Source organism: Ischnura elegans, chromosome 8 (genome assembly GCF_921293095.1).
Source record: "Ischnura elegans chromosome 8, ioIscEleg1.1, whole genome shotgun sequence".
NCBI classification, from domain to species: Eukaryota; Metazoa; Arthropoda; class Insecta; order Odonata; family Coenagrionidae; genus Ischnura; species Ischnura elegans.
In genome coordinates this window covers 36,500,017-36,521,408 of record NC_060253.1, presented here as the reverse complement: position 1 = coordinate 36,521,408, position 21,392 = coordinate 36,500,017, and the positions used below count along the sequence as shown (strand labels likewise).

At 37.3% G+C, this 21,392-nt stretch overlaps 2 protein-coding genes across 2 annotated transcripts; both read right to left on the bottom strand.

Annotated features, from left to right (window-relative positions):
* Nucleotides 1-1,198: 1,198 nt before the first annotated feature.
* LOC124164119 (peptidyl-tRNA hydrolase ICT1, mitochondrial) lies at nt 1,199-7,579 on the bottom strand. The gene is made up of 5 exons (XM_046541296.1): nt 7,249-7,579; nt 7,101-7,146; nt 6,736-6,878; nt 6,202-6,371; nt 1,199-1,446 (listed from the first exon to the last, which is right to left on the bottom strand). The coding sequence occupies exons 1-5, from the start codon at nt 7,393-7,395 to the stop codon at nt 1,356-1,358; spliced, it is 597 nt and encodes a 198-aa protein (XP_046397252.1). The 5' UTR covers nt 7,396-7,579; the 3' UTR covers nt 1,199-1,355.
* A 1,796-nt stretch (nt 7,580-9,375) lies between these two features.
* On the bottom strand, nt 9,376-20,592 carry LOC124163975 (bifunctional peptidase and arginyl-hydroxylase JMJD5). The gene is made up of 6 exons (XM_046541119.1): nt 19,850-20,592; nt 19,285-19,367; nt 17,831-18,200; nt 16,480-16,641; nt 12,121-12,245; nt 9,376-10,992 (listed from the first exon to the last, which is right to left on the bottom strand). Exons 1-6 carry the CDS (start codon nt 20,384-20,386, stop codon nt 10,860-10,862), a joined length of 1,410 nt encoding a protein of 469 aa, XP_046397075.1. The 5' UTR covers nt 20,387-20,592; the 3' UTR covers nt 9,376-10,859.
* Nucleotides 20,593-21,392: the final 800 nt, after the last annotated feature.

Sequence of the window (21,392 nt, the reverse complement as noted above, 5' to 3'; positions counted from 1 at the left end):
GAACAGAAGTAAGGGATCGTATTGATAGATATGCTGCGCAGTGAACGTTCGGAGTAGCAGTCTAGTATTAGTGCTCATATCTCGTTCCTCAAGAATGAGTATGAATTTGAGTGAATCATATTTCAGTTTTAGCTGTCCATATGAAATGTATATCTATAATGAACTGAATAATGAAATATCTTAGAGTCACTCTTTTTTAAAAATTGAAAACTCAACATCGTTCGAAAAACAAAAAATTTAATCCCCGAATAGCTTCCATGATAATGAATAATCTTGACAAAGGGCCTTGAAATGCATTACTCATCACCTTACTGTGTGGCACCAGCCTCAAAATGATCTTATCATTTCACACTGTAAAGCCATGAGCAAAAGTATGCACTGGTTAACACCAGAAGCACAGGACTTGGTTCACACACTAATGGGGGCAAGAGGTGAAGCTTGAACCATTTATTATATTCAATGTTCGTATATATTCTTAAATGGTTGACTTAAACTTAATACATAGGAAATCTGGATTTTTAGCCTAGATATTTTGATCTGTAAGGACACTTCTTATACTTTTTAAATACATATTTCCTTTAAGAATTTTGCTGTGGCAAAACAATACTTTTGTTCATTTGAACTCAATTGATATGGGTCATAGTCCCTATTGCAAAATTTATTCCATGCAACTTTCCAAGTGTGCATTGAACTTGAGGCTTCATGAGGCAAGCAGGGTACTTGTGCAAGTATGACGACTATGTATATGAAATGAGAGCAAGATCAGACACTGTGGTACCGATAAGTTTGAATTATGTAACTGTTGTGACCATTCAGGGAAAGTTAGCACTCAGAGCAGCTCCAGCATGATACAGTATACCACTACGTGACATTTTCTCAGCCTTCCCAATAGGAAATATTTCATTGAGTGCTATGACATATTTTGCAATACACCATAGGCCATTTAGCACTAGTATAAGATCTCCCTCCAATCAGTTCTGAGGGAAATACCGTATATGTCTGAATATAGTCCCCCCTTTTTTATCCAAAAATGCCCAAGGTAAAAGTAAAGAGGGGGGACAATATTCAAATGCATTTTTTAAACTTTTCCCAAAACTGAAGCCTCAAAATTAGGGGGGGGGGGGGACTATATTCGGAGAAATATGGTACCACAGCTATTGTGGTAGTATTAATTCATCATACCAAAGAAAAATATACATTGTTTCAAAAAATTTTTACTTTACTGGAAAGAAATAACACTATATACATTCATGGCCACAGAGGTTGTGACTCAGTAAAATTTTAGGAGATGGGAACATAATCCACAAAAAAATCTGAAAGGCCAAGATGTCACAGCAACAACCATCCACTCCTGGTCAATAATCAATTACTGGGGCACGCCGCTGAGCTTTGTTCATTGAGTGGTTTCTTTTCTCTTGCAGGCGTAAACGAGCTGCTTTCATCTTCCTGCAATTAAAAAATGTAAAGTTCACTACACCTTGCCATTAATTAAAATTTCCAAAACAATGTAAGAACTCTGAAGGTTATCAAGCATAAATTTTGCAGAAAAGCAATGACCACAAAGGACGTATGTAGAAAATTACATGATGCATTAATGACATCAATTCCAAATTTGCAATAACATCAAACTAATACCCACTATCATTACCAAGATGAAAGGAAATGATGAGGCAGAAAATCAGATACTAATGAACCACAGAGAAGAGCATTCAGCATCCCCACAAAGAACATACAATAGAAGAGATTACACTACCAAATATTATGTTTGATTTATAAAGCAATGGGTGTAAGAAAGGCTCTCACCAAATTTTACCATTCAGCACTGAATAATTTTGCCCCTAGAGCAGTTTGAAGTTTCAACTTGAATTCTAAGCCAAAAACATATTTCTCGGGCGATGCCATGTTGATGACTTGTGAACCTCATGATATCTGCATTGCTTGCATAAGGAGTGCATTATCGTGCATGTTATTTCAAGTACAGGCATACCCCGAGTTACGTATGTCTCGACTTACGTAAATCCGTACTTACGTAAGCGATAACCGTATTTCAAATGATTACGTTAATTTTCGAATGCGAGCGCGAAGAAGTAGATATTCGCTCGTACAACCTATGGTAGAAAAAATATCGAATAGTTATAGAGTTTTTTACGTGCTAAAAATAACAAAGTGACCAATTTTTGTCATTCCTCGAAGGAAAATTCATTAATTTCTGTAGAAAAATCGCTTATAAATCCCAAGTCAGCAATCAACGTGAAAATTTGCAGTTCTAGCGATGGATGTGGTGGCGTATGTGGTTGCGCTCATTCCTGTACGACACAACTTGTTATACAGCAATTTCTGAAGCGCCAACGCAAAGGTTCGACTTACGTAAATTTCGACTTACGTATAGTCTGCCGGAACGCATCTCTTACGTAACTCGGGGGATGCCTGTATAAATAAATAGTAGATAAAACGGAGAATTTTAAATGAGTGGGAGGGAACCTTATGTATATTGTTGTGTGCCGAGATGTGAATCTACCTCTCATTAAAAGTATTTTTTTGTGGTGCCAAATGACCCAGACTGAGGTAGGCGGTGGTAGGACGTTGCACGGAGACAGCCATTCCTTCAGACATAGGCTGTCATAGAATTTGTGAGGGCCATTATAATGTCTCTTCTGCTTCTTAAAGGGATTTAGTTTCCAGTCCTTTTTTTGTTGTCTTTACACAATGCAAAAATTTGGTATGTGCTTAAATATATATGCACTCAACAGGAAATTTTACTTTTTAATTACAAATATATCATTCTGCTTCAATTTATGTTGGATATAATAATAATTTCGTGCGCATATACTGCATGTTTGCCCTGGTTTTCACTCTTTGTTTCTATCTTGTGCATTAAAAGCCAACCACTGCAACGGAAAGGGTCTTCGACGCTAACCTGGTGATGTGTCAAATAGTACAAAGTAATACATGATATTCTCAAATTTGTACTCCAGGAATACTACCATATCGTATAACTCACAATAAGCAGAAATAAGCAAATTTAACCCCTGGTGCCACCAGGTTTATAAACAGAAGCACAAATCGTAAATACGAACCATGGATAACTTTGCAAATCTTACGACAAAACAGATAAACCGGAGGCAAGTGCATACTGAATGAATACTAGCACATAATTTGAACTATCATAATTCGAAACAGAATAATTGTCAAATAATAAAATATAATGTGTGACTCCTTTTGCCAGACTTCAAACTGTATGTTAATGCTAACGCCAGGATTTTATCTACCAATTTTAAAAATTTGCATCATCATTAATAAAAGCATAACAGCAAAAACAGCGAAATTACAATTATAAAAAACCTGAAAATAAGTAAGAAAACGAGCTAAAAAAATTATAAGAGACAGTCCCGACCCCTCAATCTTCACTACCCGAGCTCAAAGCGTTGCCCACTAGGCCAACACCACAGCGAACTGTCACATGATAAAAAAATCATATAATAGGTAATTACTTTAACCACTAAGGGTGAAAACCGGTGCAAGTATGCAGTAAATGCACACAAAATAATCATTGCACCCTACATAAACAGAAGCGGAATAATAAATTTGCAGTATAAAATAATTTGTCCCTTTGAGTGCACATACATATTTTCACTCACAAGTGGAATGTTAGCAGAGTGCAGCACAAAACTACATAAGGAGAATAGGATACTAAATTTCCTTGAGAAGTAGAAGCGGTGCCACAAACTTTGTCCTAAAAATTTTGAAAGCGACTCTACGAAAGTAACTCTGATGTAAATATAAGTGAGCTAACGGATATTTTCATGTAAAAATCCCCATCTCTGAGTTACTCTTTCATTTCGATGACACTTGTTTACCATTTTTTATAGTGGACTTGAACATTTATCAGGAACATAGGTGGACCAAAGCGAGACCTCTGCTTTGAAAAAAAATGCTATTCCAACGAAATTTGAATGTTAATCCTAAAAGAAATGGACATCCACATTCCAAGGCATCCACATTTAGCATCCAAAAACTGCAACATGAGTAAACTCTCCATTGCCAAAGTTCACTACCTTCGAATTTCCACCAAAAAATGACTCGCTCCTCCGCAGACCCTAGTTTTCACAGGAGCGTCTGGAGCGAGGTAGGAAACGGGTGTATGACGTTTGCCGTGACGTCACACCTTAACCTGTAGCGCTCTGTAGTGAATAACGGACCGCTTGGGAGCTCGTCGGTGGCACTCCAAAGCATTGGTAGCATTCAACGGACCGCACCCTTAGGCAATCATTCAATGGAAGGAGAATAGGTGATAACCTAACAATGATTAGGCTATGACTGATGGATTGATTTCCTGTCAGGAGATTGTATGATGACATAACAGATGAGTCACGAGTATTGGAAGGGCTGGGTGTACTGCCATCAGCATTAAAGGGGGGGGGGGAAGTTCTCAAAAGTTCGAGACTGACCACAAGTGGTAAGTTCCTGGAATTCAAAGCCTTGTGTCTATTGATGTATATTTTGCTAAGTTTTTCAACTTTGTGGAATAACTTGCTAAATAATCGTAAAGAGCAAGTTATTCCACACAGTCAAAAAAACTTAGCAAAACAGAGCAACAGACACAAATCATCAAATTCCAAACAGAGAGTATAACAGGTGTTAACCTGCTAAGAGCTAAACAAGGAATTCATTATAATACCTACTAAATTGAAAACATCAGAGTTTATGAGTCATCCAGAAAATTATAACATTAATAATATAGCATCATCAAGTCATAGTGTGCCATGTGGGAGATTCTAAGGCAAGAAGATAAGAGACAATTGAAAACTCAGCTAAATTATCAAGTATGTATATCCAAGAGAGAACGTTTGGAAAAATAAATTATGCTTTGTGCCTTTGTCTCAGTACTCCTCCATCAGAAGAGCCCACAAAAATATTAGAACTCATTAAAGTCTCAAAGGACAGTGCATGGCTCAACATATGTACTTAATTTGATATATTTAAGCCACAAGGTGTGCTTTTTCAATGAAAGGTAATCATCACTACAACAAAAGGATGGAGTGAAGCTGTGGCGCAGCAAGGGGTGGGATAAAACCCCCCCCAGAGCTCACAGAAATTTTTAAGTTAAATCTGGTTTACCTAATTGTATTAATATTGCTTATATAATAGTGTGAGGTTTAATAAAATATCCCTCAGAAGGCCGTAAAAATCACCATTTTGAACCATTTCTCTTTTTTTTTCCGACGGAAGGCCTCTGCACCTCCCGCCAACCCTGGAGGGTATGCAATACCCCAAGCACCCCAGTATTAGTTGTGCCTGAAACCCCCCTAGCCTTAATTCCTAGCTGCGCCCCTGGAGTGAAGAACTATACCCGACTGAAAAAATAAACATTTATTTTTACTGCATACCAATTAGTAAGTAAACTACTCAATGACTCATTCTGCCTTTTAGGTGTGTCTCACCTGAAAGCTCAAATACTTTTATAATAAAAGAAAGAAGACGTAGATATAGAGAAAAACCCATATCCAGTAAATATGATTAAATACTTCAGGGACATTTCGAATGATTTCCATCCAATATGCGTCTCACACATGTACATCTCTTTTAAAATTCTTAAATCCATAACTGTATGAAAGGGGGTACACCAGTAAAAGAAAAGGAACCCAATAATTACTTACAACACATCATTACTTCAAAAATTCTCAGTAATTTGCACTATGAGAAACAATAGACACACACCATAGCAATATTGGAAGAAGGATAACTTCTTCCCCTGTTAGGTTTAGAGCCAATTGAGGTCACGAATGGGTTTAAAGTGGCATCCATTAATTACGTGAGGCATTTAGGGGGGAGAGGTTCAAGCCGATTCTCACCCAATCTCACGTGGGATACAGGGGAGGTCCTCGGAAGTATCACATAATTTTTTTCCGAAAGAAACAGAGTAAAATTGTGAGAAAACAGGGTTGAATTGACTAAACTTAAATACGAATAATAAAGGAAATAGCTTTTTGAATTAAATCCAATGAAATGATGCATGTATTAACGCATTCTCTCTGAAAATATGCATTTTGAACAATCTCACGTGAGATTATAGGGAGAGGGTCAAATCAAATCTCACGATATCTCACTACGGGGAAGGAGGAGTCCAAGTATTGCCAATAACCACCTCACATAATTAATGGACGCCCCCAAAGGACTATCTCAATGCAACCAAACACTTGCCTCTTCCTGGCTGCCTCCACAGATTCTTCTGAGGGTTCTCCAGGGGGCTCAGCTGCAGTTCGTATCAATGTCCGAAGCTTCATCATGACATCTGCGACATTGAGCTGCTGGGAGCGAGTCTTCTCTGACTTCAGGATCAGGAAACCCTCCTTGTTTATTTTGGTTTTGTTCTTCATAGAATGATAGTTACACATTAAGCTCTTAATTAGATGACACCACAATTAAAATTCTTTCTCAGGGAGATGCAACATAAATTTAAATAAAAATGATAACAGATTCTACAAGAGAACGGGCTTATTTCAATTCAAGTGGCTATAATAAACAAATATGGAGAGAAGAAATGACAGACTAACACTGAATTTACCAAATACCAAGTAAAGAAGGGCACTTAGGCTTATTTGACCCCAAATAAAGTCATAATCATTTAATTACAAGTGGCAAGCTCGGCAAATCATACAGAAATGTTAAAATATCAGTGGACAAATTTAACAGGAATACACCGATTAATAATGCTAAGGTAATCATTTATCTTACCATTTCTATCAACTTCGATTTCACTTCATTGCTCAACCAATCGGCGGACTCAACATGAAACCGAACATCTACTTTTGAATTTAGCATATTCACGTTTTGCCCACCAGCTCCACCACTACGGCTATATGTGATATGCAATTTCTCTGAAAACAAAAAGCAGAATTTTGAACAACCAAAAACCATTCTTTCTCTTCACTTTAATTGATTGATGCTAAAGCCGTCCAATACAAAACATGGGTTTCCCACCAGCAACTGGGACTTTGACGGCAATTAAGGGCTTATTGACATCTGCGGACATTAATATATGTTACATCCGGAGTAGGGGTGAGGCGAATCGAAACCTATAACAGGGTTTACAGACTTACCAATCGGTATATGACCTGTGAAACTGTCATTCTTATCAGCAGAAACCTATTGGGGAAAAATAGAAAGTGCATTAAGACACCCGGAGCTGGTAGTAAACTCAGGTAGTTTCGCTTTATTCCACATAAACATTAAAAACGAAGGAAATACCTTAGATGGCGTAGACAAGCTCAATGACTTCCCAGGGTAGAGTTTGTCCAAGCTAACTGCACTACTATAAGCGGATCGCTTTATTGAAGCGGATTCTCGACACAGTCTGTGGGTAACGTTGAAGAAAGGCCTCAAATATCCACTCATTGTTAACTGGACGCACCCGTCTTTCACTCACAGATTACAATTAACACAGTAAACAGTTATTTAGGACCCATTAACAGTAATTCAGAGAAATATTTTTCACCCAAAAAAGCTACGTAATCACCGAAAATCTGTTAACAATTTTCTAATGGAGTGCCGCAAATAAATTAACGCATTACGCTAGTCAATGCTTTATTGCAGTTCTTGTTACCATCGTTGTGAGCCGATGGAGCTAGCGTCGACAAGCGATCGCCGGGAATTACAATCTACTATGTATAATGTATTGTTTTCCAGCAGGCTGTGAATCCTTTTTTATTCATTTCCAGGGTTTTTTTTTGTGTTTACATAGGACGGAAAAAAAATCCTCAAAAATGAATTAGCGGAAGTCAAAATAATGCCTGCAAATTATAATAAGCTAAAGTTTGATCAATATTCTTCAGGTAAGTATTGAAAATATTTTAATCACATTATTTTCCGTTTGAAATATTCACCGTAGGTTGGAGACTGCATTGAATCACCTCTCAGACTTTTTCTTGAGGAGTCGCTTGGGGCAGCCCAGTCAATGCATTAGTTTTGATAGACTAGGGGTCATTTAAGTAACCAAAGCAAAGTTCTCTTTTGGGACTAGTATTAAACTAAAAAATAGTTCTTCTTGAAAATTTATTATGTAACTAATGCCCGATCAGTACTTATTAATCTACCACTAATGGCTGGTAGGACCTTTGATAGAAGCTTGAGCACTTTGATCTTTCTTATTGATCCATTGTGGTAATGATTGGGCCTCAGTAAAAGAATATATTTCAGGGGAGTTCATTTTGAGAAGGAATACCCTAGAGACCATTTCTAACATTTCTGCATGAGCTCATTATCAGTGACTCTCCTTTAGACAAGAGAAATGTGAGCTTAAAAGGAAAAAATATGTTAGCATCAAAACAATGTAATTTTTTTGTGCAAATTTAACTCCTATGTGGGAGTTCCATAAGGGCAAAATACTATGGGACACTCACAAATGTGCAACTCGAGAGACTCGTCGAGGTCTATCGGATAACAGGCAATGGAGAAGGTGAAGGAGTAGAGTTATATAAGAGGAGGGCGGGAGGGAAAAAGGGGATATTGGGGAGCAGATGGAGATGAAATGAATGATTGGATAGAAGAGATAACTTCAATGAATTCATAATTAATTTTTAAAGGTAAGTAATACTTTATCTGCCAAGGATTAATGGAGTGTTTATTTTCAAAAAATCTCTTAAAAATAAATGGGCCAGGATGAATAGCAGAGGATACTATATTAGAGAAGAGATGTGACATGGAGGGCAAGATTACATGATGTAGTGGCATGGCATGGGGGGGGGGGGTCTGGACCCCCCCTCCCAAAATATAAAATCACAATTTCTTTCCTCCGTAAAAGAAAAAATATTGAATTTGCAAAAGATTTCTTTGAAAAATGAAGTTTTTTTCCATTGTGAAAAGCCTTAAAACCAATTTAAAACCCTCCAATAATTAAAAGATTTTTATAAAATTTTTCCTTCATTATTAGGACCCCTCCCACAGAAATTTCTGGCTACTCACACTGGTGTGATACCATCTAATTATTTGCGAGGGGGTTGTACAGCCATTGATTTTGATCAAGAATAGCTCAAGAAGTGAGAAACTGATTGACAAATGGAAAAATATGGAACAATCTTCATCTGACAGACACCATCACAATCAATTTGTTTTATAAATTTGCCGTATTAGATTACACTGGGCAGCATACATTCAAACAATGCTATTAACTATCAAATAAATTTTATTTCATCTTCCATAGCCTTCCATACATCCATCAAATACTTTAATGAGTCCTGAGCATTTATATTCATCAGATAGCTAGAATCTAAGTTGACCCTGGTAAAGAATTATGACATTACGACCCCCACAGTCACGTTGAATTAAATAAAAAATTTCTCATAAAAATGATAAACACGAGTCTTTTTGAGATAAATAGTTAATGATGTAATTATAATATACATTTCCTTTCTCAGATACCTACTTCATTCTTACAGGTAAAGAAAGCATTTTAAATGGGATTACATTATATACATTTCTGTAAGGGCTATGCACAAACTTAATGAGAGAAACAATTTATTTATAATCAATTATTTATTTCAGTTTTCTATCATATTTTTTACAAGTGAATCAAAATTCAGAACATATGGACAAATATACAATGAAAAATACTTTTAAATGTAAATAACACTTAAAAATTGTCATTTCCATTGAAAACATCATGGTAGAGTATAATGTGTACCCAGTAGCTGGCTACTCCCACAGTCAAGTTGGATAAAAAATAAAATTTCTCATAAAAATAATAAACACGAGCCTTTTAGGGATTAATAGTTTGTGATATGAATATAATTTACATTCATTTATACAGATACTTCATACCATTCAACTTTCTGAAAAATCTATATACATACAGAAATAAGTCTGAAATGAAATAATGTGACAGATTTCATTCCTTGATTCCCATTTCTTTTTATCATCATTCTCTGGGTGATAACTACTGATCATTCTATCAGCAGATTTTGAGAAAAATTTCGTACACAGAGCTGTGGTCCTCATCAAAACATGCAAGCCTTTAATAGGTAAACTTCGAAATGGCAGAAGATAGAAGGTAAGACCAAAATGTACAGTTGAATTAATTGCAATTTTCCACAACTAACCCTCCAGCTGCAGGGAATATACATGTATGAGTGTATTGGTGATTGTAGGAAATATGTATGTACACTTTAACCTGCTTACATAACTATAAGTAACCTGGGTAAACTCTTCTTGCAATTCCCACCGTGTTAAATTATCCACAATTGCCAATGTTTTTCCAGCCTCGGTGGCATTGGGGTAAAGTCCTCACCAGCCAAACCGTAGGTCCCGGGTTTGAATCCCACCTGGGTAGGTGGTCCCTATCCAGGGCATGGATGTCTGTGTCATACCTTGTTAATCCTCCGTAGTAAAGGCCCCTATGTGCTGTTTACGGGAAAGGTGGAAAAATAAAAATTAAATTAAATTTAACCTGGGGGGAATCCCGAGAAGAGTTTACCCACATTATTCACCAGGAAAGCATCAAATCCTATTACATGTGACCTGCTCAAAATGTGGGAGATGAAGGTCCTGTGAAGACCTACCGACCACTTACCAAAAACAACCTTTGGCATCAATAATGCTGAGCTAAATAGACCGAGGTGACTTGGTCGTCTAGAAAGAATATCCATAAATAGGGCAGTAAGGTAGATATTCAGTCAGGGGCCAAAGGATAGAAGAATTCCGGGGAGATGCATAAAAGTTGGCTGGATAGTGTCGAAGATAACCTGCAGCAAATGGGAGTAAGGAGATGGCAACCCCTTACTTTGGATAGGGAGACCCGGACAAGAATGATTAAGGAGACATGTGCTCATTTGAGGATACAATGTCACTTGGTGAGGAGAGTGAGGTCACCACCAGAAGCTCACGGAGAAGCTGGTGGATAGGGATCGGACATGGTGCCACCATCGACGTGGGATGTAAAGCATGTCGCCTGCATGAAGTTCGCACTCCCACGACTGAGCTGAGGAGACATCAGGGAACCTGCAATGAAAACAAAGGATTCACTGTAGACATATTTCAATTTACTATAATGAAAACAAAGGATTCAATGTAGACATATTTCAATTTACTATGTTTGGATAAAAAGAGAGTTGTTAGTATAGTTTTCAATATTTATCCTCCAGTATGTAGGCTTTCGCTGTGTGGTGAGGATTCAGCAGACTAGTTTTCGGGGTTACCACCGCATAGATTTATCTCTGCAGACTGCTGCAGAGATGAATCTACACGGCAGTCACCCCGAAAACCAGTCTGCTGAATCCTTGTATCAATTTGATGCCTCAAAATTTCTCATACATACATTTGTAACCAAAATAATTTTTTATTTGTTTATTCTATATTTTCTGAAATGATTGAAATACACAGTGTAATATTTCACTTGTAAAAAAGTTAAGGAAAGTGTGTTTGGGCACAGCTGATTTTGCCATGACACCACTGGTATTAGCACCAGATGCTGCCTATTAATATGGTTACCAGGACAAAGGGTCTGGGTGTTTTAAGGTTCTACCATTAAAATTAGATGAAATTGGGCAACTTAAAATTGCATATTTTATTAAGGCGGAATAAATACTAGGTTAAACGTAAAAATAAGGTCCCTTAAGTCATTGCGTTGCCGCATGAAGTGGTAGGCGCAATCCGCCAACACCACCATGTTTCTTGGTTCCTCCACTACCACTCTTGACCGCTATGAAGCATTGTTGACTGCTCTTTGTTGATATAGCAGCTGTCTCCATGGAGCTTCCCCTCATGTCTCCATCCAGGTGTGAAATTCGGTCTGTCATACAATTTTTGATGGGGAAAAGGGTGGCACCTATCGGCATTAATCGCAAATTGGTTGAAGTTTATGGTGTTAAATGTATGGATGTTAAAAACATTTGTAAGTGGTGCCACAAGTTCCTTTCCGCCTTTTAAGTGTACCCTCGTATTATGAAATCAATAACTGTTTAGATTAAGTATATGAAGTAGGATATTTTGAAAATATATCCTCATTAATAAAAAGGAATCATGAACATATTTAATCACCATTTTAAGGGGATCATTTCGTACATTAAAACCCTGAAAAAGGAAAAGGAAAATTAAAAAGCTTAAAGGCTAAATAATTTTCATACAGACCTGCTTAAGGTTAGAGGATCTTCAGGGTCCACTTGACTGGTGTTATCAAGCAACTGGCCTTCGTAAGGATGAAGGTATTTTGAGTCATCACTTGAATATAAAATCACACGCTTGCTACCCAGTACCTGAAATTTTTAAAATATATTAATACAAAAATGACTTTTCATTTGGACTCAGCAATGCCAAGTAAGGCCAAGCAATGACAAACCAACAGAAGAAAATTAAAGTTTTGGGGAGAATTACATATAACTTTTGCTAGTTTATAAAAATTCTTAAGCCTAGATGATGCAAAAATATATGGTTCACTCAGATCCAAAATCCAAAAATGACTAAAAGAATTTGTACATGGAAGGATTGTGGAAGAATAGAAAATTTTGACAAAAAAAGATATGTTCCCATTCAGTCATTTTTTCAGAATGAAATTAAAGGTGGGGGAATATATAGTAGAAATCCAAGATAGGATACCATCCCAGCACCTGAAGTCCTTCACTCAACTCCCCTCCCCTTCCTCACCACAGACCAATGATCAGCACAAAATTCCCGACCCTTCTCTGACCCCAACCATCAACTCTCTCCCCAACCCAGGAACAGCATAACATTCTCGTTGCACTAACACCCTCCTTACGTGACTATTCATTCTGCTTTGATTAACTTCCATGCTAGTCCTAATGATGCTGCAGTGCAGTGAAACATGTTGATTCCTTTTTAAAATAAAATATTTCCATAGAAAGTGCAAAGCATCATAATGTACTTCATATCCTATTTTGTCATAATTTAATACAACAAAACGGGAAAGCAGCCGTCCACTTTTCATGAGTTGGTGACGTCATTACAGTATTGATGCATTCGTCACTCGTTTTGGAGGAACTGGTCATTGAGGAAAGGAATCACCCACAGCAGTGTAAAAAACAAAAACCTCATAATGACAATGCACAATGCAAAGGGGTAGCTGAGAGGTGTTGATGGCTCATAACATTATCAACTTATCCACAAAATGGCTGAGGCCCTCAGTTATTCGCCACAAATAGCTTGAGATGCAAGCAACAGATTAGAAAACAGAAAATTATAGGATTCGCTATTCTTCAAACTACCACAATCACCAATGCGGGAAACATTGGCATGAATAATGCTTGATTTAAAAAAATATATGCACTGATATTTACCTATATCTAATAACTGCAATGAATTAATTATAAATTACATATGCTAAAAACTTAGGATTCAAACAAATGTAATAGTTGAATAGAAAACATCAAAAAAATTTTAAGTCTATTAAATGGATAGATTGAAGTGGCTGCAGTAATAAAAAGTAAGTAAAATTGTAAAAATATAGACAACTTATACATTAAAATATTCAAACTTGCCTTCATTAACCCTTTTAGTGCGGCGGGCCGATATATCGGCTTTTGCTGCTCGGGCGAAAAGTGCGGCGGGCCGATATATCGGCTTCTACGTAGTCCATTATTTAATTTGCTATAACTTATTACATTTAAATTAAATGTTGTATGTTTTTTGCTCTTATGAAAGTGTACATTTTCTGCTTTACGCAACAAGTTTCAATTATTTTTATCGTCACTTTTAATTACATTTAACAATGCATAAATGATACCATAATTTCAGTTGGTTCTTTCTGAGTCAGGAAGCACCGCCCAATCTAAGGCTTGATTTTGCTGCTCAGTTTTCTTTTCTTTGCGAACATATACCAGAGGGCTTATAACCTGATAGTTCTGCTATGAAATGGATGTGTTTTGGTGAGGTTGTTTTGATTCAGAACTGCTAACTCAGTATATTGTGTTACGTTAATATGAAAGGATTACTTTGTAATCATTTTGGTATCTCCTTTCATCCTTCCAAGCTAATCATTTAGACTTTGTGGAATGGAGTTGCACTGTCAGCAGTTCTCTATGTGTTAGGGCTTTATTTTTTTCTGCCTTGAGATAGTGAATACATTGTCCATATTTCGCGAGGAAAGCACTTCTCTCTTATGACCAAGGAGGCTCAGTGTGGTTTTTACCTTGTGAGTGTGCGGTTGTCTCGATAGCTATTTCAAGCATACTCATACGTTTTACTTTTGTTTCGGTTACCTGAAATGGCAACTTCAAACAAAAAATTAGACGAAGAACTTGTAAATTACTTGTTATCACTTAGTGACGATGATGATTATACAGAGGAAGAAGACTTGAGCGAACATCTGAATGATGAAGACAATTCTGACTCTGGCGACTCTGATATTGTGACGCAGAAAAAAAGGCCAAGGATAATAGAGGAAAGTGATGAAGATGATGTGACCAGTGATGTGACCGATGTTATTCCACCACCAGAATTCAACGTGGTAAATGAAGGCCGTGACACCTGGAATACTAACGCCTTCGAGTATGCTGAAATGCCAGGTCCCAAGCATGCGCCATCACCAGCAGCTCACCCCAGAGAATACTTCAATTTGTTTTTCACGTCCGTACTATGGAATCTGTTCACAACGGAAACTAACAGGTATGCTGAGCAGTTCCTTGCTGCCCATGATAAATTGTCGCCAAGATCAAGAGTGAGGCAGTGGCGGAATGTGACAGTAACTGAAATGAAAGCATTTATTGCAATTTTACTAGAAATGGGTATAACAAAAAGACCAACCATCTTTTCTTATTGGGTGAGCAATTCTCGTGCCATACCATGGTTCGGAAAAATGATGTCTAGAGATCGTTTTCAATTGCTTCTTAGATTTTTTCATCTCACTGACAATTCCAAACTTGTTTCACCTGGAAATGAAAATTATGACCCTTGTGCTAAATTTCAGCCCATTGTTGACCATGCTAATCGCTTATTTCGCCATTATTATACACCACATGAACATCTTTGCATTGATGAAACTTTAGTTGGTACCAAAAGCCATTCACAGTTACTGCAATATTTACCAAGTAAACATCATCACAAGTGGGGCATAAAATTCTGGATGCTCTGCGATTCGGTAGCGAACTATTGTCTGGCATTCTATTGCTATCGTGGTGCGAAGAATAAAAAAGATAAGAAAGAATTACAGGAACATGGACTGAGTTTTGTGGTTGTGAAAAAGCTGTTGACTCTAGGTAATTATCTTATGAAAGGCTACCATGTTGTTGTGGACAACTTCTTTTCGAGTGTTGACCTGGCTCGTGAATTATATAAAAATCAAACATATTTGACAGGGACATTGCGAAGAAATCGGAAGAATATTCCAATGGAATTGAAGGAAAAGTTTCGCGTTGGGGAAAAGAAATATGTTAGAAGTGACGCGGTTCTTTTATTAGGGCAAAGGGAAAAAAAATCCCAAAAAAATCCTGTTCTGCTGATTTCCACGAAAGCTACAGCAAAAAGCGCAAATACAAGTAAGAAGAGGCATGGTAAAGTGAAAGATATAGTGAGGTCAGAAATAATAAATTTATATAATAGTTACATGGGTGGGATTGATGCATCTGATATGATGGTATATTCATATTTAGATGAAAGGCGTACCGTAAAGTATTGGAAGAAAGTTGTTTTTTCGGTGATTGCTCGTATGGTGCTCAATTCCTACATAATATACAAAGAAAACCATCCCACAAAAACAATGACAAGGCTTCAGTATACTGCAAGCATTATAGAGTCCCTTGAGGTGGAATGGCTTGGGAAGACAGGGAATGACTCATCTCCTAGTACAAGTGGACCTAAGGCTGGACTGCAGCAACTTTCCGGGAGGAAAGAAAAAAATTGTGTTGTTTGTAGTGGAAAAGATGCAAGAAAGAGAAAAAGGTCCCGCACAGTGTGTATAAACTGTAATAAAGGAGTGCATAGCATTTGTATGGTGCAGCATAGATGCTAGATGGAAACAAATACAATAAGGCGAGATTCCCTGATGCTATTCTGCAATACACTGAGATGGGACTACGCAGAGGATGGCAAAAAGTTATGCAATTCGCTAGGTTTTTCTTATTTATTGATGATTTTTTCAAGACTTATTTATAATTGTCTTCAGATTTTTCAAAAAGCAGCTTCATTAGAAAAAGTTTTAAAAAATATATTATTTTTGTGTTTGAAAGTAAAAACAAAATATTGTTAAAAATATTGTTTAACTTTATCACATTGAAATAAAAAGATTTATATTTCAGTGCACGTAAAAACATTTTGTAAATATAGACCAGTTCAACCTCATCTACGTAAAAAAAACCGCATATGGATATGTAATAAAATAGCTTTGAATTGTTTTTTTTTCATAGATGCTACATTTTATTAAAAAACCCTCCGCATTTCTCACCAGTACCAGAGGAATAAGGATAGCACTAAAAGGGTTAAATTAGTTGTGAATAATTAGGTTGGCATAATTAAATAATGAGGTTTGATGCCACATACCTGTGCCAATAGGTTATGCTTGGGGTCATGATGCAGGGGAGAGACAGTTCCTTTTGGTCCAAACCAGGCATTGATGTCCACTTCTTCATCGGCGGAAGAATCAATGTCTTCAGTGAGGCAGCAATATTCAGGCACCTTGATGTCATTCCTTAACTCTGGAATCTGCAAAGCACATTAAATTTTTACATCGATGAGTGAATTTTTAATGGTTAATGGGCTTGTGTATCAATTTTCATTTATAGATGATTGTGATAGAGTTCGAAAAATCCCATATTTTTCCAATTTTTGATCCATCTCCTACTTCTGGAGCTATTTGCATAGAAAAGTCTCTACTATTCCCTGTCTTGACCCTTTCACAGATAATTCATTCATTCATTTTTAATTTCCCCAGAGATTTTCGATACACACATAGCATATACAAATATAGGTCAAGATAATGATGAAGTAACGCTCTCATATCACCTCATCTCAGCTACTCCTTGGTCTTGAACGTGGGCTTTATATGGTTCATTGTTGTTTACACTCACTCATTCCTTCTCTCCATAACATGTATCTCCTGATCGAGTCAATGGACCAAAACTCTAATGGCATAACCAACTCATGAAAAGGGCAACTTTTCAGTTTTTTCTTAACTTGACAAAAGCTTTGGGTTCCTCTATTTAACACCAGGCACCAAACTTTTGACCTCTCTATTGAATCCTACAGTGTACTATTTCTTCTCATTAGAAAGGATTTTACCATATTTTGAAAAGGGCAGCCTCTGCACAACCTCTATAGGCTTTGAACAGTAGCTTGCTAGCACTAACTGGATAAAAATCCAGAAGAGCATACATATTTCTGGTGAGAGGTCTATTTAGTGAGAGCCTATCATTTAGATTGTCACACCTCCAGACAAGTACTTTGGCCTCAATTTTTCTAAATGGAGATGAAGGTACTCATATTCCCAACAACAAGTACATAGTCAAATTTTCCTCTAGATTTTTCAGTGCCGAATACAATGGCCAGGCACACAATGCCCCAATGAAATTGCAATATTTAATCCTATTCCACAACCTTTCCCAAATAAAGGTAAAAATAAAAACATATGAAAGTAAATGTTTTCATAATTTAGGTACTCCTGCCAATGAATGGCATTCAAATGAAACATAAAATCTTAAGATACTGACGTAAACATGCAGTGATACATATAAATTGAGTATATTGGCTGTAAGCAGTATTTTAAGAAAGTATTTTAAAATCACAATCATAATTTTTAATTTCAGTTTCAACTTCAAAGAGAGATTCCTTAAAGGAAATGGCAAAGCCTTGCAGCTGCCGCTTCGAAAACCCCTGCTTCTCAATGACACTTCACCTGATCAAATAGAGGGTGCTGGGCAAGATATCCGATTTTTTTCTCAATTCCTCCAGCTGACTGCTTCGGATCAGGAGCCATATGCTGCTCCACAAAGTCCCCAATGGCCATGAGCTTCTGGCCCCACGCTGGATGCACGTAGTGGGGCCCCAGTTCAATGGGAACGGTACGGTTGCCAGCCATCTCAGTCAAGTACGAGGGACTCCAGAGGGATAGAGCTGGCCAATGGTCAAGGCACCCTTTCAGAACGGCTGGGACCCCTTGCAGGAAGTGCTCTATGTAGAACTGTTGCAGCGAGGGCTTGAGAAGAACGGGCATCGATCGTGTTGGCCTTCCCCATGCCCTCCAAGGACACTCTGGAGGGCAGTCCCTAGAAAATGAGGACAAATAGAATTGGTTCATATTGGCTATCTTTCACCCTTTTGCAGCGGCACATTCTTAGGAAAACTACCCATCTCATGTGGCGAGGGGTTGCAGGGAGGAGACTGAGCTCACAGTAGGGAGGAAGAATATGTACATTTGCAGCAGCCTGCTGTGCAAAAGAACCAGTTATGTTCATAGCAGCGAAAGGGTTAAGACTAAGTTTTTCCTGGATATACACAATTACTTATATCACTTTTTTATTATATAAGAGCGCGACCCAGGTTTCAATGAATAATCATCATCATCAGGCGCTAATTATGATTTGTTTATCTTATTGTTACCTAGTTACTTGATGAATTAAAAAAAAATTATTTATTTATTTATTTTTAATTTTTGCAATGACCGCCGTGAACTGGATTCTAGGGAACAGTTAGAAATTTTAAAAATTATTGAAAGTCAAGACAGTACTCTCATAAATGAATATCTCCATCCTTTTCCCCTACTCTGGCGTCCATTTTAAAATTCAAGTAATTGTGTATATCAAGCAAAAACTTATAATGGAATACCACAAGGTTAACCATGAGTTAGTGAATTTTGTAGAGTTAAGACTAACATAATCCTTGGGCTGCAGGAGTTCCCGATTTAAGCTGCAAGCCAGTGCAGAAGTGACCCCCTGGATAATCTGTAAACTGGATAATTGAGAACCACATATTCAATAGACAATAGTTATTTGTAAAACTTCTTATTTTTTGCCAAACAGCCGTGTCCACAAGGCGGCTTGTGGTGAGGTACCCAGATTAAGTGGACACATAACTCCCACACAACCAATTTATTAAACCAATTTCATCAATATATGTAGCAGAATATTATCCCCTTTACAGATGATGACAAATCAACTACTACGTGCTGTTAAAGATCACATCTAAAGTTAACCAAAATAACCTTTAAAAATCAGTTCAGTACATAATGGGCAGATTTTAATTGTAATGTTAAATAAGTCATAAATCCTAAATTTGGTGAAGATCGGTGGAAAAATGAGGAATCGATAAAACCGTACCATCCCCAAGTAAATTAATGCGAATATTACTCACAAGACTGTAACATCTTCAACACTGACTTCATCAGCAATGCCTGGGTGTGGGTCTTTGATATTATCTGCAGTAACCTTCCCTTTCTAAAAAATAATGGAACAAGTGTGCTATCAGGAATGCTCTCAGAGAAATGATTTTGTATTATACAATTAAAATATTTCTCAAAAGAAATTAAAAAAGTCAAATTGTTCCCCTTTATCAGTCACACTTACATCATTTATAGATATGGCAAGTGGTTAGAGTGCCTACAATAGGTGGAGTTATAGGGAGGGGGAAGCAGAGGGAGCTTAGATGTGAAGGAGGCTTAATGTTATTAATTTACTTTAATACATATTTTAATTAATTGATAGTAATAACTTTTATGTTTGATAAATGCAATTCCATCAATATTAGTCTATTTTCCATGACTGCAGTCCGTTGAATGAGCAAATTACCAACTGAAGACAAGACGTATGATATGGGGTGCAATCATGGCATTAAAGTCTGGGAAATAAAAAACATGAATACTCCGACTATTAAAGACAATATCTAAATCATAGATACTAACAAGTATATTTATTCTAACCTTAGTCATCTGACCAAAACTTGGGCATAAATCTTCTCTTGAACTGCATTTATTCAGCTCCTTTGACAGAATCTGGGCGGCGGTCGTCAATTCTAACGTAGGCATTCCCAGAAGAATACCATAATCCACTGTCTTCAAGGAGGCACGCAGATATTCCAGTCTTTCTTTAGAGCTATCCCCATGACAAGATAAGCACGATAACACGACAGCCTTAATAAGAGAAGCGTATGAATACAAATGACGAAGGTAGGTAGGGGTCTGCTTCCATATTCCTGTATTTAGCCTCTCCCATATGGAGTCTAGCACAGATTGACACCTTTTCAAGCCGTCTTTCAACTTCAGATTGAGTCTCTCTTCATTACACTTTCCATAAAGTTCCAATAACAGGCTTTCCAAACTTTTAAGAAGATAAATCTCACCGCTAACGCTGCACAGTTCTTTACTGCTAATTTCTTTCAAACCGTCTCTTGATTCCCAATTCTTGGAAACGCCATTTTCACCAACCACAAGCGTCAGGAGAAGATTTGCACAATCCATTTCAATTCCACAGCAGATTATCAATGATATTTTCGTTTACATTATGCCTCAAGCAACCTATGTGAATGATTTCGAGCTGTTGTTTATATTGCACGCCGAGGCAGCTGATTTCACATCCCCCTGTTACCAACGTAAAAAATGAAACTTTTATGTCATATGTATTTCTCCATACTGGGTTTCATTATCCTGTAGCCTTAAATTCTGGAAATAATTTATATTAAAAATTAATATGATTTTTTTTTGCCATTTATTGCTTTATGTGCTAGCTAAATCAGTGGAATAAGAATTTGAAGATACGAATTAAATACTTAGAAGTTGTTATCAAAATTCATTACTCTTTTGTCATTACAGCTTCGGTCTTAACCGGTAGAGACGTTTACCATATAAGAACTAGACCCGCCATTCCCCACCCCTACCCATGTCTCGCCGTGTGGCCAACATCTCCCCTCCGCTCCCTTCCTTCCCCGACCACTTTTAAAGCGGCGTGACGTCACGGTTGGGACGCTCATCGTCGTAGCGCATGGCTACGAATGGGGATTCACTGTATCACTGCGGTATTTTGACAATTTTCTTCGCGATTTTTCAATTAAAAGTACTAATATTTATTGCGTTATGTACGAGAAGTATTCTCTCAGCCATGGTTGGATTGGTGAACTTACAATTAATGAACAGTGGCATTTTTCGGCATTGGCAGCGACGAAAAAATATTGTGGCAGTAAAATGAAGACAAAGCCCTTTGTAAACTTCCGCAGATTTTTTTCTTATCTCGTTAGCGATCTAGCATCATTCGGAACATCGTTATAAAAACATGAAATCTTGCACAAAAGTTGTAAACGGGGGGAATTTTAGAGAGGAAAAGGGTCATGGTGTAAAGAATTTGCCGGTCGTCCACGAAGTAACGCGGCAACGCCTTCGCATATAGTAATTTTTAAACGGTCAATTATGCGATGCAAATTGAGCTGCGCGCTAGCGCTACTAAAAAGGGATGTCAACAAATCAGCATTCA